At 52.1% G+C, this 16,203-nt stretch overlaps 1 protein-coding gene across 4 annotated transcripts; it reads left to right on the plus strand.

The window, feature by feature from the left end:
* Positions 1-623: 623 nt before the first annotated feature.
* On the plus strand, positions 624-15,893 carry LOC141750434 (sodium-dependent lysophosphatidylcholine symporter 1-A-like). 4 transcript variants are annotated; one of them, XM_074605482.1, is made up of 18 exons: positions 624-669; positions 1,126-1,279; positions 1,445-1,787; positions 5,024-5,597; positions 8,095-8,214; positions 8,538-8,662; positions 9,321-9,453; positions 9,802-9,880; positions 10,297-10,454; positions 10,579-10,669; positions 11,211-11,332; positions 11,447-11,530; positions 11,699-11,782; positions 12,722-12,834; positions 13,303-13,446; positions 13,727-13,903; positions 14,140-14,187; positions 15,475-15,893. In XM_074605482.1, exons 4-17 carry the CDS (start codon positions 5,511-5,513, stop codon positions 14,168-14,170), a joined length of 1,548 nt encoding a protein of 515 aa, XP_074461583.1. In that variant the 5' UTR covers positions 624-669; positions 1,126-1,279; positions 1,445-1,787; positions 5,024-5,510; the 3' UTR covers positions 14,171-14,187; positions 15,475-15,893. The 4 variants fall into 4 exon arrangements, 1 of the variants encoding a protein (XP_074461583.1); XR_012589668.1 differs by lacking the exons at positions 624-669; positions 1,126-1,279; positions 1,445-1,787; positions 5,024-5,597 and adding an exon at positions 5,663-7,928 and having other exon boundaries at positions 14,140-14,425; XR_012589667.1 differs by lacking the exons at positions 624-669; positions 1,126-1,279; positions 1,445-1,787; positions 5,024-5,597 and adding an exon at positions 5,663-6,073 and having other exon boundaries at positions 6,715-8,214; positions 14,140-14,425.
* The last annotated feature ends 310 nt before the right edge of the window (positions 15,894-16,203 follow it).

Consider the following 16,203-nt stretch of genomic DNA (forward strand, 5'->3'; position numbering starts at 1 on the left):
TTTCTAGTAAAATCTCCTTCCTTTATCATTCTGTTCCTTTGTTCTAACAGAGTTCTAGGCTGAGATTGGGCTTTTCTAAAGCTGACATTCATGCCCGTGAACAAGTGTCTTTTTCTCCTTTGCCCGGAGAAGTGTTTCACTTTGAAATTTTCCTTTTTTCTCTGATCATTCCCTCCACGGGGCAGTCTTGCCTGTCTTCGTGGTCTTTCACACACAGTGCTCTATGCCTTATGTGAAAACTTGCCCCTTTTCAGTTTCTGTATGATAAGATACAGCCCAGTTTTATGACTGCGCTGTCCTGCCTGGGGCTGATGTCTTTCGCTGTATCTGAGTGTTTTTCTTTGCCTGCTGTATTTTAACAGCTTTCCCTCCCTCAGATGGGTAATTGTAGGACTTCCTTGGATTTTTTTTCCTTCGTACGCAGTTCATTGTTTCCTCTTCTTCCTTCACATGTCTTTGTTGCTAAGATTTAGTTCCTGTGTTTTCTGATAGCATTCTGCACCGTTTCCTGGGAACTTTGCCTGCTCTCTGTAACGCCGCTTTTGCCATGGGTTGTTTCCTGGTCCGTGTTTCTTGCATGGTCAGTGGTCTGCCTACCTCAGGAGGTTCTGCTATCCCAGTGCCTTTGGTCAAGTAGTTTTTCAGTGATCCTGGTGTAGGAACATCCAGGTACGTGGTACTGCTGCTTCGTTTGGCACCAAAATCGGGTAGCTCAGCTAGAAGATAAATTGAATTAACGATGAGAGATAGGGAACAAGAAATCTCAGTGGGCACCACCTGCAGCTACAAGAGGATGACAGTAAATTTTGGTTTAATTTTTTTTCTTGTTGCCTTTGGTTATACTCAGTTATATTTAATTTAGTCTTTGCTCCTCCTCATTGGTGGAAAACACTAAATCTTTCCAAAAGGAGAAGGTGACCTTCATGCCATGGCTGCTTCTTGGGTGGGTCTTCAGCTCCCTAGTGTCTTTAGTTGGAGGAGTGGTTAAAAGGATATCAGGCTGCTCCTGGGATGTTCTTCGGAAGCTCAGTTGGGAGGGTTTTCTTTCAAAAGTAGCACTCCTTTACAGATCTTTTGTTACCAAGAAAAAAGTACCTTTAGTTGATGTTTTTTCTGACTCTGTAGTTACTGTGGAAAACTGGCTTGGGGGATTGATGTCCTAGTAAAACAAGATGCTTATGGATTTCTTCAAAGCCCACCACCATGAGGGGAGGACCTGTGATATCTGCGTTAATCCTTGAGCAGGAGCTGGTGTCTGTTCAGGAGTTTGCTGTTCTAGGTAAGCCTAGTGAAGAATTACTAGACTGTGAAAGCAAGATAGTGCTACCCCCTTACCGCTTCTAAATGGTCTTGCTTCTGTTGGTGAACCATAATGTTTATGGATGGAGGCTGGTAATTTTAAATGACAGATTTAATTGAGCAACAAAGTTGTTTCTCTTACCAGGTTGTGGGTTTCCACGAGCGCTTGTATAGTAAACACTGGGCGTCATCCAAGGAAGGGTGTCTGACAGTTGCTCGAGGCAGAGCTGGGAAGCTGAAGCCCGTGGTTCTCAGCTGTGCCTGCTGCCAGGTGTGCTTTCCTGGCAACCCAGCCACATCCCCCGTGAACGAAAAGCCTTTCAGCTCCTCTTGTGCCTTGAGACTCCAAGTGGACTTCTCCGGGCTGCGTGCTTCTGTACCTGTCCTTCAGGCACAGCAGCAATGAACGTACGCACCAGTGCTCTGCCTGCTGTGAAGGGAATTCACCATTGCGCTGGGTCTCCTCATCTACAGTCCTTGTTAACGAGGTACGATCGCCCTGCCGGCTTCCGTGGTGTGTTTTAGGCAGTTTGACTTTACTTTAGGAAGGAAAAATGCCTAAAGGTAGGTGATGTCTGCTGGGGGTTCAGCTGCAAGTCTCCTTCTTGCTCTGGTAAATGATGCATGTGCTGCGCGGCTCGGCATAAACATACACAGCAGGGACGATGGCGGCGAGCGGCTCTGGGGGCTGGCGGAGCGTGTGGCACTGCAGACTGCTTGGGGACTTGCGTATGTTGGCTGCTGCCAAAGTGCTAACTGGGCTCCTGCGGCAATACTGACGGAACAAGTAAGCAAACGGGCGCTGTCTAAACCACGGCAGCGGTTTATTGCAGCTGCTGGCCAGGTGATCGGGCTGGCTGTCGGCAGGGATCCTGCAGAGTTCAACAGAAACGGGAAGAAAAATCCTTTCTAGTTACCTGTTAGCAAAAGTTTTTTACAAATGAGTCCCACGTTTCCCAATTACACACTTCTACAGAGAGCAGTATAATACTAATTATGCAAGAGGCCCACATGCTTGGTAACTGAACAGCTCCCATGTCAAGCACCTCTCAATTTACTAATTTATCATTTTCTGACTTATTTACTACATTCCTAAATGCTTATCTTATTTGCTGTTCTGTCTTGTCTGCACTGAGCCTGTCTGTCCCAGCTCTGGGAGTTCCTGAATAGATTCCAGATGTTCTTATTTACTCAGGTACATTTCATGACTCCTCATTAAATTAACTCTTTATTGACTTAGGGGGCCTACAGTAGCAACAGCTCTTCTTCTCCCGTCTCATCCACCTTGGTGGCTGTTGAAGCCACATCTCCCGTTCCACCAAGAGAAGGCAGCTGCGCTAAGGGGAACACAAGAGCCGCTGGCTGCGCGTAGAGAAGTCAAGGAGGGGTAAACCTCCAGAGGACTTGCTAGTGGAACATATCCAAATGCTGCCACTTGCTTCTGTGCCAAAAAATTCCCATTTTTTGGCTTTAGACTTGTTGGTTTTATTTTTTCCAGTGGGGCTCCCTTGTCTGAGCAGCCCGTCTCTAGGTCATAGTACCCTGAGAAAAGCTGTTCAGCTAGCATGGCTTGGATTGGAGTTGTTTGTATCATGCATTCCCGGGCCCTGGGCTGCCTTGAGAGATAAGATCTTGTTCTTCTGCAGTGAGGGGGGTTCTGGGGAAGGTACTTTTCCTTTGCAGTGAGTAAACTCCAACATGACCTTGGTTCTTAAGCTGCAGAGCTTTGGCTTCTCGGAGCCTTTTGCTCAGTATTTCTGCAGCAGAAAAATGGGTGTAGCTGCGGTTTTGCCGAGTGCTTTCCCAATTCTTTCAAAACCTATTTCTAAGCAACGGATATCAAAAGATTAGCGTAACGATGGAGGAAGCATCATCCTTTTGCTCCAGACCCTTGGTGCGTGGCAAGCTGGTTTGGTTAGATTTCAGGCCTTGGCACACGGCATTATTAGAAAGCTCATTGCTCGCAGCAAGTAGCCCAGTGTATAGCAGTGATTAACAGTGAGATTGGTGCTTTTTACCAAAATCTGCCTTTCCGGCACAAAGCTGAACCCCGCTCCCACGCAGAGGTGGGCTGAGAGCTCTCCATGCTGCGCTAGCAATCATGACATCCTGTCTAGACCCAACGGGTGATGCCATGTTCCGTAAGGCACTGAGCAACACCACAAAAGGCTTTGGGAGGATCTGAGCAGAGCAGAAATAAAGCTTTCCTGCGCTGAAGGTAACTGCGTACTGAGATAGCCAGGGAGCGAGAGCTACACAGCTACTCTGGGAGGTAACTGTTGGTCAGCTGTTGGCTTTCTAGTCTGTGAGCAGAAAATGCAGCTATTTGCACCTGGAGAGTAAATGAGTGCCAAAGAGCCAGAGGATTAAGTGCTGAGTACAATTTCCAAAAGTACCTTGTGTCTGTCCAAATGTAATTGTGTGTGGTGAGTGGGTACAAAATGGCCCAGAAAAAAAAATAAAAAGGTTTTTATATTTCCTTTTGAGTTTCCCCTTTCCTCTTGGGTGGGGAGAGATGTATTTTGCTTTCTTATAGAGATGTATGCTTAGATACACTGGTGGGAGACAGGGATTTGGCTCCCACTGCGCTGGCTGTGGTCCAGCGTGAGTGATATTTGTTATCTGGGATGTCAGTAAAATAGCAGTGAAGAGAGATGCCGCTGACTCAGTCGTACTGTGATTTATTAACCAAGTTCTGACTCAGCCTGCGAAATTCAGGGTATTTAGATTAACCCCCACTGGACAAGGCAAGGCTGAGCTGAAGATGACGCATTTTTTTAACAGCGTTGTGATGAACCTTGCAGAACGGCTGCTTGCGTTCCCCTTGGGTATGGGTGGTGGTATGGAGATGCTGACACGGATTTAACGCTCCCAGTGGCTCTCGGGAACCTGGGAGGAGAGCAGGGACAGGGTTTTTCCTGTATTCTTCTGCCCTGTGTGCTGCATTTAAGTTCAGTCTTGGAGGCTGAGTTTGATCTAGCTAGAGAAGCCTGGTTTTGAAGAGCTGCCTGATGAGGCTGGATGTACCAGACATCTCAGATGATTAGCGGGCAGAGTGACCGTGTGATCCCTTTCCTGCCTTCTGTCCTCTGAAGCCGATTTCTCCCTCTGCCTTTGCTTTGCCAAGTGCTCGTACCAGTGCCTGGCTGCGTGCTGCGAGCACCGCTGCCTTGGGAACTCAGCTGCTCCCACACAGGCAGCGCTGAGTAACTGGGCTCCTACCGCTCTTAATGTAGGAGTAATTTTTGGTTTGTGATACCAAGATTGCTGGGCTCTATGGGCAATGAAGGGTCTGCGAAAGGGGACTAAGAAAAGCATGATTCGTGTCATCAGGCTAAAACATACTGTGTGGGGTCTGCATTGCCATGGGAGATCTCTCAGGAGCTCACAGACTGAAAGAGGTTGATAATTGCAGATCTCAACTTAGTAGAGAAAGGAAAGCGTATCTCACGCCTCCTGTTCTCAGTGACATTGTCCTGCCTAGCGCAGTGCCCACACCTGGCGCCCGTTAAGGAGAGCACAAAGCAAAGGGGCCAAGGGTTTCCACAGTTATGAATGTGGAGCCAGAGCTGGGCCTCCTGGTCTTCGTGGACTCCCTTGGGAGAGAGGGGCTTTGTCACGGAGTGACCTGGGGCAAGAACGTGCCTGTTCCTGCTGCCCTTTCCCTGGCTGCTCCAGCCACTTTGGTTGCCCGCTGTGGGTTTCACACACCGGTTCTTTGCAGATGGTGGTTGCTGGTGCTGAGGCAGTGGTCCTGGGTCAGCTCGAGTGCATTCCAGTGGTCGTCTGGAGCTCAGGCAAAGGACCTCTTCTCCGCACCCCTAAGATCTCAGTGTGGCAGCAGCCCCGGGATGGGGAGGAATTGCTGGACCCAGCTTGACCTTTGAAGAGTACCAGATTTCTCCACTTAACTGCAGAGTGCCTGGGAGCTACTGCCCCTAGTACACGCTGCACTGTGAGCCCTGCCAGGTTTCCTGCCTCCATGGGCAGGGTCTGGAGATGCTCCTCCCTCAGGGCTAGTCACTTCCCCTCCATCAGCTCGCCCTGGGGCCCCGCAGATGTGTATCTTCACTTGTCAAATCTCCATCCAGCTCTGATCTGCGCCTGCGGTGCGCTCTTTGACGTACGAGGCAACTTCTTCCTCACGCTGGGCGAGGCAGCTCCTGTTTCCCCGCCACGTGCCGCTGAAGGACACGGTCGTGACTGCAGTCATGCTTCCAGGTGGTCATGAAGATGCTGAGCTGCACAGGTTAACCCAAGAAGGAGCTCTCCCGCAAAGGAGCATGGTCCACAGAGAGGTAAGATCAATCTCCCAGGGTGGTGCTTTCTCACATGCAGAAATGCATTTCACACCTGCACGCTAACCCTCGCGAGTGCGCACACCCACGCAGAGCCTACCCGGATCGAGCAGCCGCGGCCTGTGGGGGCGTTTCGAAGTGTTTATGACTCAAGCTTGAGAACACATTGTTAAAGCAAGGCTCTGCGTTTTGTTGTTGTTGCTGACTTTCAAGTGAAATGGGCAGAGACGTGCAGAGCGCTGTCCTACCTGCTGAGACCATAAAAGGAACAAAAGCTGCCACAAAACCCTACAGCCGAGAGAAATGCCTTTGTAATTTTAGAAACAGAACTGCTGCAGGAACAAGATGTTGTATGAGTAAGTGCTCCTCAGCGGTGGGGCAAAGCTAATGCTTCAGCCATGCCTGCGGGACAAAGTTAGTCTGCAATGTGAAATACAAGGGACCCGACTCCCGCTGTGTGCTGTAAAAGGCAGAAGGTAAAGTGGGACCAGAAGCTGAGAGGCAGAAGCAGGCTGCTGAGGTTACCTGGCACAGGGAGAGCAGGTGCTCTGCTCCCCTGGGTGCGCAGGAAAAGGCTGGGTCCTCCAACCTGGTGGGCACCGCAGCATCAGTGCTTTTTCCATGGCGTGGGCTTCCATAGCAGGAGTTGCTGCTAATCACTGCGTGAGGGAAAGATGCTCGCTGCCTTCTGAAATGCTGCTTTTTGGGACTGCGCTTGTGTTTTCAGAAGCTGCTCCCTAGTACCGTTACAATGAAGGTCCGTCGTCCCTCGAGGGTGGCTGTCAGCTCAGCTGACGTTAGCGGCACGGCAAGACATCTCCAGCCCAAAAAGGCTGGGGAACCAGCAGGTTGCCCCCTCACCCCACAAGAGATGGGGCAAGTGGGAATTTGAAGTGATTCCTGACTTGATTTCCCTGTTACCCAGCTGTCGATGTGACCATGTTGTCCCTTAGCCTAGCCTCTTGCACGGCTGCCTCCATGCCAAGTGTTCATCCCTCCTTTCTGCTCTTCTGCAGAACTCTTGCTGGAGGAGCTCGCAGCCTTTTATAGCCATATCTGGATGCCTGGGATGGCCCTCTGCCCTGAGTGAGCAGGGGGGCCTTCTGCATCTTTCCAGAAATGGCCGTGTATTTTCTGGGTGCAGGACAGCAAAAAAAATGTGCTTGCGCTGGAGCTGCTCAATGATTAGGAAAGCCAAAACGTGGTGTAGACCAGGAACCCAAGATGCTGACAAACGTGTTAGCTCCGAGCATCATCCAAGGCAGCCTGTGCTGAGATGGGAGGTCAGTCCTGGTCCCCAGGCATCTGCACTGCGACCCCACCACTGCTGACCCTATTCCAACAGAAATGGTCTCTAGCAATGGTCTGCTCGTAGGAGAGCCGAGCTGCCGCCAAGGCCATGCGCTGCTTCAGCCAAGTGGAAAGTCGAGCCCGGACAGGCTGTCTGCTTTCTATGTGGTCTCACCCGGTGTTCTGCAGTGTACTGCTGGTCCCGTGTGATGCAGAGGTGTATCATGCTAGACAGCAAGTTCATTTCGGGGCTGGGAGGAAGTCAGTGCTGTAGGTCGCCTCTGGGAACTTGCCAGAAACTTGAGGCTTGGTACGGTATTTACTGAAGCTAACCACATCCAAATAAAATAGAGGCTTTGCCATCAACCCTTTTCCTGCATGCTGAAACGTTCCTTGTGCTTTCCCTCCTGATCTATAGAAATCCCCTGGGCTCTGGCCTTTGCAGTCTCTCTCCTCGGACTGCTTCCATTACAGTCACTTTAAGCCTGATGCAGTTTGTACTTTTTAATATTAAAGAATTTGAACCACTGGATTGTAGCTCAATAGAATAGGAAAGAACAATGTTAGACCAGCTCAGCAGATAGCTCTGTGTCTGGCACTAGATATGTATCTCATTTACATTAGTAGCTTCTGATCTTATGCAAACGTGCCTCCAAGGAGAATCAAGGTGAAACACCAGGGATGTGGCCCTGGTGACAAGGCAAGCCCAAGACAAGCAAATGAGACAGATGCCTGCTGATCAGCTCTTGCCATGGAGCTTTGGCTGGTGGAGGAGTGGATGTGGGCTGGAGCGAGGGGAGAGGCTGTTGGTGTGCCCAGCCCCTCAAAGCGGCTGTGCAAGAGAGCCTAAAGGCTTATGGAGAATATGAAACTGCTGAGCAGGAACTCAGAAGCCGGGCTGCTGCCCAAGGGTGGGTCGTGCGCAGGAAACATCGTGCCCTGACCCACCAAGATTGACAGCAGATGGGGAAGCACCCTACAGCACCCCAACTGCCATGTCCACCGTGGGTATCAGTGGAGTGATGTCCAGACAAAGGACAGGTATGTGTGTCATGGGTGGGTGCGTGGGGGGTTATGACATGGCTCGGGGTTTAAATGAACCTCGGAGAACTCAGCAGATGGGACAAGCAGCAGCTGGCGGTGAGCTGTCAGCCAGATGTGCATATCATTTCTCAGGTGGGCTTGTTCTCTGGTGTCTTGGCTGCAGGAGAAGCCAGGACTGCCGCTTTGCAGAAAGGTTTGCTATGCTATTGGCGGCATTCCCTACCAGATGACAGGCAACGCCATTGGGTTTTTCCTCCAGATCTTCCTGTTGGATGTTGTGCAGGTGAGTGGCCACGTGCGGTGGGGTTATCTGCAAAGGGGCTTAACATGAGCTCAGCACGCTGGGGCAAGGGTAGAGTCGGTGGGTGGCCAAAGCCCTTGGAAATGCTCATCAGAATTAGACGTTCAAATGGGATCAAAACCACATGATGCAAATATTGTTGGTGGGCATGCAGGGAGACATTTCTGGGCCATTTCAACGCTTGGAGTGGTCTCCAGGGGATGCAGATGAAACGTTGGCTAGAGCAAGCTGCATCATGTTGACTGCTCGCAGCTTTTCACCAGGACTTCTTTCCCTTTCAAGCTGTGGTTTCCATTTCCCCTCAGATGGAGCCACTCCATGCCTCTTTGATCATTTTCCTTGGAAGAGCCTGGGATGCGGTTACTGACCCAGCTATTGGCTTCCTAGTCAGCAAGAGCCCAAGGAGAAAATATGGCAAGCTGGTCCCATGGTGAGTACCTTTGCTGGGCTCAAATTCCCTCAGTGCAAGGAGGTAGCTGGGACGCCTCACTGGGAATTTAATGTGATTGTGGCTTACGGAGAATTACAAAAACTTAACATCAGAAGGACACTAACGGTAACATAACTTGCAGTGGGGTCCATATGTCATTGCAACGGAAGAGAAGAGGAGGAGTGTATTGCAAACTTATATACTTGCGCTTTCCCTGGGGCCTCACGTTTTCAAGGCCACGAGGTTTGGTGCTCTGAGAGTCCTGTGTGGTGGCACGGATGGAGTTCGGTAGTCAGCTGTGCCAGCAGCTCTCCACCAGGCTCTAACCATGGGCAGATCATCCACATAGAGGGTTACCGCCACCTCCAGGGTTCTGCTGCGGGGCAAGGACCTGAAGTAGTTAAGTAAGAGGATAAGAAACATTGGACAACTCAGACGTTACTTTTTCTCTCAACACTTGTGTTTAAGCCCCCACAGCCTGACTGATGGACACTCACTTCAGCAAAGCTGCTTCCTCTCCCAGTTCTTCATCTTGCAGTAGCTGGGCTGTGGTTTGAAAGCTGGGGAAGAGGCTGTGTTATATAGTTCAGCTTGTGCAATGAGAAGCGTGACCACCTTATCTGAGGGTCACATCTGACCAGCTCTGCTTCCTCTCCAGGATTGCATGCTCCATGCCATTTGGGGTGCTCTGTTACTGCATGATGTGGTCCACCCTCTCGGATGCCACCCCCGCCTCCCTGAAATTCCTGTGGTACCTGTTCATGTACAGCTTCTTCCAGACTTGCATGACTGTAAGGAACACGGTGTCTGGGGCTGACTGTCTTATACATCAAGGAACAGGGACACGGTCAGCTGGGGAGTCCCAGTCCCAGCCCCAGCCTCTCCAGGAAGTGACCTGGACTGGAGCCTGGGAGAGCTCTAGCTGGGGAGCAGTGAGGGATGCAGGGTGGTGCAGACCATCCCCGCAGGGATGGTGAGATGGAGCGGTGGGTGCGTTTTAATCTGGGATTCAGCTGTGCTGCCTGTATATGGTGATGTGAAGAAGAGGGTGAAAAGCTGTGTGTAGGGATGAGGGGTGTCATGACCAGCAAATGAGGGAATCCACAGCCGGAGCTGTTTTTGAACTGTGCTCTCCCTAGTGCCACCACGTGCCGTACTCTTCCCTGACAATGTTCCTGGGAGGAACCCAGAGAGACCGTGACTCAGCCACTGCCTACAGTAAGTGTCTGTGCCCCTACAACCCGCGGCTGCCTCTGTTCCTGGGAGACCTTCCCCAGAGGAGAGGTGAATAAGTTCCTCTGGCTTTGATCCGGCTGCAGAGTGGATGGGGTAAACCAGGGGTGAAACCAGTGATCTTCTGCAAAGAATTTACCTGCAGAAACATTTCTTAGAGATCTGCATCATCCCTAGCGGACTCAGGACCCAGATTTATTGGTTCCAAACATTAGAGCATTTACTGCCGGAGACAAAGGGGAAAAAATCAGAACAGGTAGAAATAGCAGGTCTCTTCTTCTGAGGCAGCTCTGGATGTTGGTGCCTCCAACTACATTCACAAAGCTGGTCTCTTACCCTGAAGGATGTGTTCCATCAGCCAGGGAGTTGGACTGAGGTTTCTCTCCTGATCGTCCTGGTAGGAATGGGCATGGAGGTGTTCAGCACGCTCCTTGGGTCAGGAATCCAGGGGCAGATTGTGGGCCGTTACCACACCCGCACGATGAACAGTTGTTATGTGTCGAACGAGACCCTATCCAACACCAGCACCTACAGCCTCACGGACTCTCTGGAGAACACAGTAAGGGCTGGCCCATCTGTCCCCTGCTCCTCCTGTAAGCTCTGGGGCAGGTGCCACTGGCCGTGCTGCCAGCTCTGTGCGTGGTACCCACGTTTGTCACTGTGTACTATCTCTTGTTTTCCAGCGTAGGGCCTATATATTTGCATCTCTGGTCCTGGGCTCAATCTATTGCCTGTCCTGTCTGATTCTCATCTTTGGCGTCAGGGAGCAGCCTGGTAAGATCCATTTAGACGCAATTTGGAGGGTGCCCAGTGGCAACAGATGGTGAGGATGGGGTTGCAGAGGAAGGTGTGAGGCAGAGGGGGCTGGGCACCTATGTGGGGCACGTCTCTCTGGGTATGGGGCTCAGAAACACACATGTACTTGGATGCCAAGACCCTCCTTAGGTTGTGCTGGCAGCCTCTTGCTCCTGCAGAAGAGAGGGGAGATGCTCTGGAGGAAGGAAGGCTCCAACTTCCTGGGAGCTCCTGCAGGGAGCCATCGGCCTGGGACAGGGTCTGCAGCTCGTGGTTTCACACTAAGTGGGTCTCACCAATGTACAGCCTGCAGTGCTACGCAGGCCAGTCCGAGTGCCCAGCATAAAGAGGCGAAATCCTGCCTGTAGCTGTTGCCTCTGCACCAAGACATCAGACTCCGATAGCTCCTCACGCAGCTGAGCTGCACCCCGGACGCAGTGGCACAATCCCCCTGTGCCTCCCCCTCCATCACGTTCGTTCTGGCAGCTCCAGGTGCCAGCCCTGCTGTCTCTCCTCTCAGGGCTCCTCAGTCCCCTGGGGAAGGTTGAGCTGCCCTTTGCCAGCTGTCTGAGGATGGTCGTGGGACACAAGCCCTACACCCAGCTGCTGTGTGGCTTCCTCTTTGCATCCTTGGCCTTCCAGGTGCGCGACCTGCCACAACAGGAGGAGAACTTGGGGGATGAGATGCCTGGGCAAGTTATCCAGACAATGAACTTGGGACGCCCAGCCATGAACATCTCTGCATTGCTTTCCTAGATCACACAGGGGATCTTTGCCTTCTTCTGTACTCATGCCGCGGGGCTGGCTGGGAAGTTCCAGCACTTAGTACTTATTATGTTGGTAAGTGAGCCCCAGGCAGACCTTCCTGGTGCAGGGGTTGATCCCTGGGTCACCCCAGCCCTGGAGCCCATGTGCTGCTGCTTCTGCCCATAAGCAAGGATGTCACCCAGGCAGAGACTGGCAGTCTTGGGGGGCATTGCTAATACTCCCCTTTGGTTCTCTCCTCAGGTCACAGCTTCCCTCTCTATTCCCTTTTGGCAGTGGTTTTTGGGGAGATTTGGAAAGAAAACAGCAGCGTCACTGGGTCTGGCGGTGAGTTTGCCCATGGTTGTGGCTGTGGACTTAGAAGTCCTGCGAAGGGACAGCCTTGCCCCCAGCTGCTTGTGGCGTCTAGGGAAAAGAATTGGCTGGTGGCTAAGGGTGGCCCTGAGCATGGTGTCGTCTGCACTGCAGGTGACCAGGAGTTAAGCCAGTAGTTGATGGCAGCTCTGCACTTCCTTTTGTCTGGCCACTGCTGGTATCAGTAGCCATGGCTTTGCAGAGCTATGCAGTAAGGTGCAGGGAGGCCAAGGGGACTGTCCCTGGGACAGTGGGGAAATGATTTTTTGCAGCATCACCCAAACAAGGGCTCAGGCTTTGAGACTCCGTGGCTGCAGATCTAGCGAGCAACATGTAATCAGATGCTGTACCAACGCACCAGTCTCATGTGCACATGCAAACATCGTCCTGTGGCCTCTCTTCTGCTCCAGGATCTTGCATGCTTGATGCAAGTGATCAGAGTTCTGCCATCCAGCTCCGTGAGAGGCACGGGGAAGGAAGGAAGAGCTGTGCACCCTGCTTGTCAGTGGCTGGGAAACAGCCTGCTCATCAGACACATGTCACGGCTGCTGCCTTGCTCTGCATGTCAACAAGGAAATCCCATTTGGCCTTTTTGCAGAATGAGGTCCTCAAATCCCATTGAGGATCTATCTCCAGCTGCCTTCCTCACAGACACAACAGATCCAGCTTTCCAGTTTAACCACTCAGCTCTATTGCCCTCCATAACCATCCCTTCTTTACCCGTGAGGAAGGTTTTGCTGTCAGTGTCAGCCTGTCCGGGGCGCCATGCTGCACCGCACAGGGGACAGGAGTTGATAAAATGTGTGGGGAAGGGTGGAGCGTGGCCTTTGGTTGGGGCAGACCAGTGCAAGCTGTCTGTCAACAGCAGAAAGGCCCCATGTGCTTTTGTTTCTCTTCCTCTCGCTGCTGCAGCTGATCATCCCAGCCCTGGTGGCCGTCACCCAGGTGATGCACAGCTTCCTGGCCTTCATCTTCCTCGTGATCATGGCAGGCTGCAGCATGGCTGTGCTCTACCTTTTACCATGGTGAGCAGAGGCACCTCTGAGCCGCTTGTCAGGTGGAGAGGAGGGGAAGGTTATCGGGAAAGCACCACCCATGACGTGCCAAGGCTGCTCATTTGCTCAATACAGCAGCTTCTGGGCTGCAGAGGGACCTGTGGAATTGGGACCGGGAAGGGATGTGGATGCGATCCATGGTCCCCCAGCGGCATCATTCAGTCTGTGTTTGGTTTCAGCAGCAAGACGCCAGTCACTGCACAAGGCGCTGTTTTTCTTCTCTTTTTCTGGAGCAGCTGCCGCACCCTCTCTGTAAGACGTTCTCTGCCCTGTTTGCCTAAGGCAGAGGACAGGCACAAAACGGTCTCCAGAGTGGGGTTCTGCAAGGCGTTTCTGTCTCTCTCTGCTACGTGGGGAGGCCTGGGAGCTGCTGCAGCTGAGTTCAGCTGGTGCTGCCGTGGGTGTCACTGACACACCTGTGGGGCTGTCTGTCCCCAGGTCCATGCTGCCAGATACGGTGGATGACTTCATGCTGAGGAACCCCAGCTGCTTCAACCTGGAGGCGCTCTTCTACTCATTTTACGTCTTCTTCAACAAGTTTGCAGGTGGCCTTGCTGTGGGGATATCAACACTGAGTTTACAGTAAGCCCCAAACACTACCTCCCCTATTTTGCTAGCCCAGCACAGGCGCTTCCCGCTGCTGTTTTCTGGAGTGTTGATAGGAGATGCTGGAATGAGTCATGGGGATATCCAAATGTGTCTTCCCAACATCTACTGGGAGCAAGAGGAGCAGAAAGAAGTGGGAATTCCCCAAAACGGGGCCTCTGATACTGGACTCTAGAGGAGAGCAATGGAGGTGCCTGCTTGTCTTTCTGCAGTGGTCCAGTGGGGCTGGGGGAAGGAAAACCATTCTTCTCTTTAGTTTTGCAGGTTACCGTGCTGGAGACTGCGAATACAACCCCTCCGTCATCCTCACCCTGCAGCTTCTCATGGCCCCAGTCCCAATAAGCCTGCTGCTCATTGCCATAGTTATCTTCTGCCTCCATCCCATCAATGAGGAGAGAAGGAAGCAGATAAGGATGGAGATGGAGGCAATGGGGTAAATTCTATCTCCGTGAAGGAGCTGTGTCACCTAGCACTAGTCTGGGTGTCTGTCTCGACCCTAGCCCAACACAGAAACGTTGTACAGGGGAGGGACAGCGTGTGTCCAGTCCAGCTCCCCATCCCCAGGCTATGATCCTCTCTAGGGGTGCATTTCCCGAAGGGCTTTGGGGATATTCTGGAGGACGTTGCCTTCACACCAGATTTCATGAGTGTTCGTGTTCCTTTTAACAGGCATCAGGTACAGCGCGGCAGCCGAGAATAAACCCAGGGCTGAAGTGGGTGAGTTCATCGGGAAGGACACGGCTTTGCTGCGCTGTCAGGATGTGCTGCTGTCAGGGAAAATCGTCGCTTCCTGTTGCTTCCTGTTCCCTGTCCCAATGGCTTGTTTTGTATCCTGACCCCCTCCCTCTGCCGGCTGGCAGGCGCAGGACGGGGAAGGGGTCCTGCTGCACCCCCAGCCCTGCCACCTCACCAGAGCTGCTTTCTCCAGGGCTTGGCCTCACTGGTCCTTTGGCAGGTACTGACAGATCTGGGCAAAGCAGATCCGCGCTCTCCTTCCGGGGAAAGACTGCAGTGCTGGGGAGGAAGGGCCCCCGCCAGCCCCGGAGCAGTGCTCTCACACACTGGGGTGCGGAGGTGTCACTTAACCTTGTGGGAAAGCACGCACAAAGAACACAGGGATTGTTTTTGAGAGGAAACTGCTTTTGACCAGTATTTAGGGAAAATACTGCGGAGATAGTGCATGTCTTTGTGCTTAGACTGCCCTTTCACAGGGAAGGGTTTAGAATTTCTTTGAACAACGGTGAAGTTCAAGCCAGTGGTGGTTTAAAGCATGTGCAGAAACAATGACACCTGGCAGCAGGGTGGTGGAAGCCAGTTCTGTCCATCTGCCTGGGCCCTGTCAGCTGAGACACTTCTGGGAAACCAGGAGCTTCTCGGTGCAAAAGGTTGCGGGAATGGGCTGTGTTGCCTCCGGTCAGGCAGCTGGGGGGGTTTCTGGCAGCTTGTCCTGGTTTTTGCCAGGTTGGCATGTTACAGCAGAAGTGTCAAATGGACGTCAAGAAGAGCTGAGTTGCTTTTAAATCCTAGCCCATAGCTCGATCTCCCACAGCAGCATCTTGCGAGAGCTGCTCAGCACCCCCACGTCTCTCCTGGCAACAGTGAGGGGGCAGCAGGGGAAAGAGAGGAGAAACCAGCCATCTCGTGGCTGGTAGCGCTGAGCTGTGTTCAGCCTTGTGCAGCGGCAGAGCGTGAGGCTGGTTATTTTTAGGGCTAGAGCTGTATCTGACCGTTGGTTGACCTTGCAGCTCTCCAGTCTGGTGCACACTGGCAGGATCTGAGCAAATTACTCCCCAGTTGTGCGCTGAATTAATTTGAAGCCTTAAGTCTTGTGGTGCAACTTCGCGATCAATGGGGGAGATCGTGTTTTAGAGCTGCGTCAGGGCATCTGCAGGATTGTCACAGCAGTCAGAACAATTTCAGTCCAGATTCAGAACAATTTCTCAGAAGCACAAAAAGCCTCCTTTTTTTCCTCTTTTTTCTTTTCTTTTCTTTTTTTTTCTGTAGTTTTGGTTTCTGGAGTGTGAAGGATGTTCCTTGGGATCGCCTGACTACACCTGCGGTCAGGTGTTGGGATGCACTGCCCTCTGCCACTGCACTGCTTTCAGCCTTGCTGCCTGCGGATTTAAGAAAAAGCAAGTGCCTTTGAGTATCAAGGAAGAGAGTTTCAAATCCTGCAGAAAGCGTGAATTATGTCCAAAGGCACTCACCCTTTGGGACAGAGGAGTGGGCTTGATCTGGAGCTCCCAAACTGCAGCACAGTCCACGGGCCACCGCAGGGCAGGACCTGACCCAGCGCAGGGCAGGGAGCTGCTGGTGGTGTGCGTGGTGCCTGCCAGCCCCGCTGCTGCCTGGGGTGGTGCTTCTGTATATCAAATAATGTCCCATTTATTTTTTACACTATTAAATCTGAGCGGTCACGCTTTTCCCTCTTGGTATTTCTTATTTTGTGAGTTCTGCCAGCAGACGATACAGAGGGCAGGGAGTGGCTTAGGCAGAATTCACTTGTTTTCAAGCTTTTGTGATTTCTCCACAGTTTACATACCAGAATCTGACCTGAACCTTCCCTGGGTCTCGACCAGCTGGCCCCTGAGCAGTTGAGGGGTGGTCAAATCTGGCCGAGCTCCTCGTACCTGTCAAAGTACTGGTTGCAGTAGCCTTGCTTGCTGGTAAGATGAGCAGGTTATGCCAGGGAGTAAAAAAAAAAAACACAAAACACCCCAAAACACCCCACCC

This window comes from Larus michahellis, chromosome 12 (assembly GCF_964199755.1).
Source record: "Larus michahellis chromosome 12, bLarMic1.1, whole genome shotgun sequence".
Classification (NCBI taxonomy): domain Eukaryota; kingdom Metazoa; phylum Chordata; class Aves; order Charadriiformes; family Laridae; genus Larus; species Larus michahellis.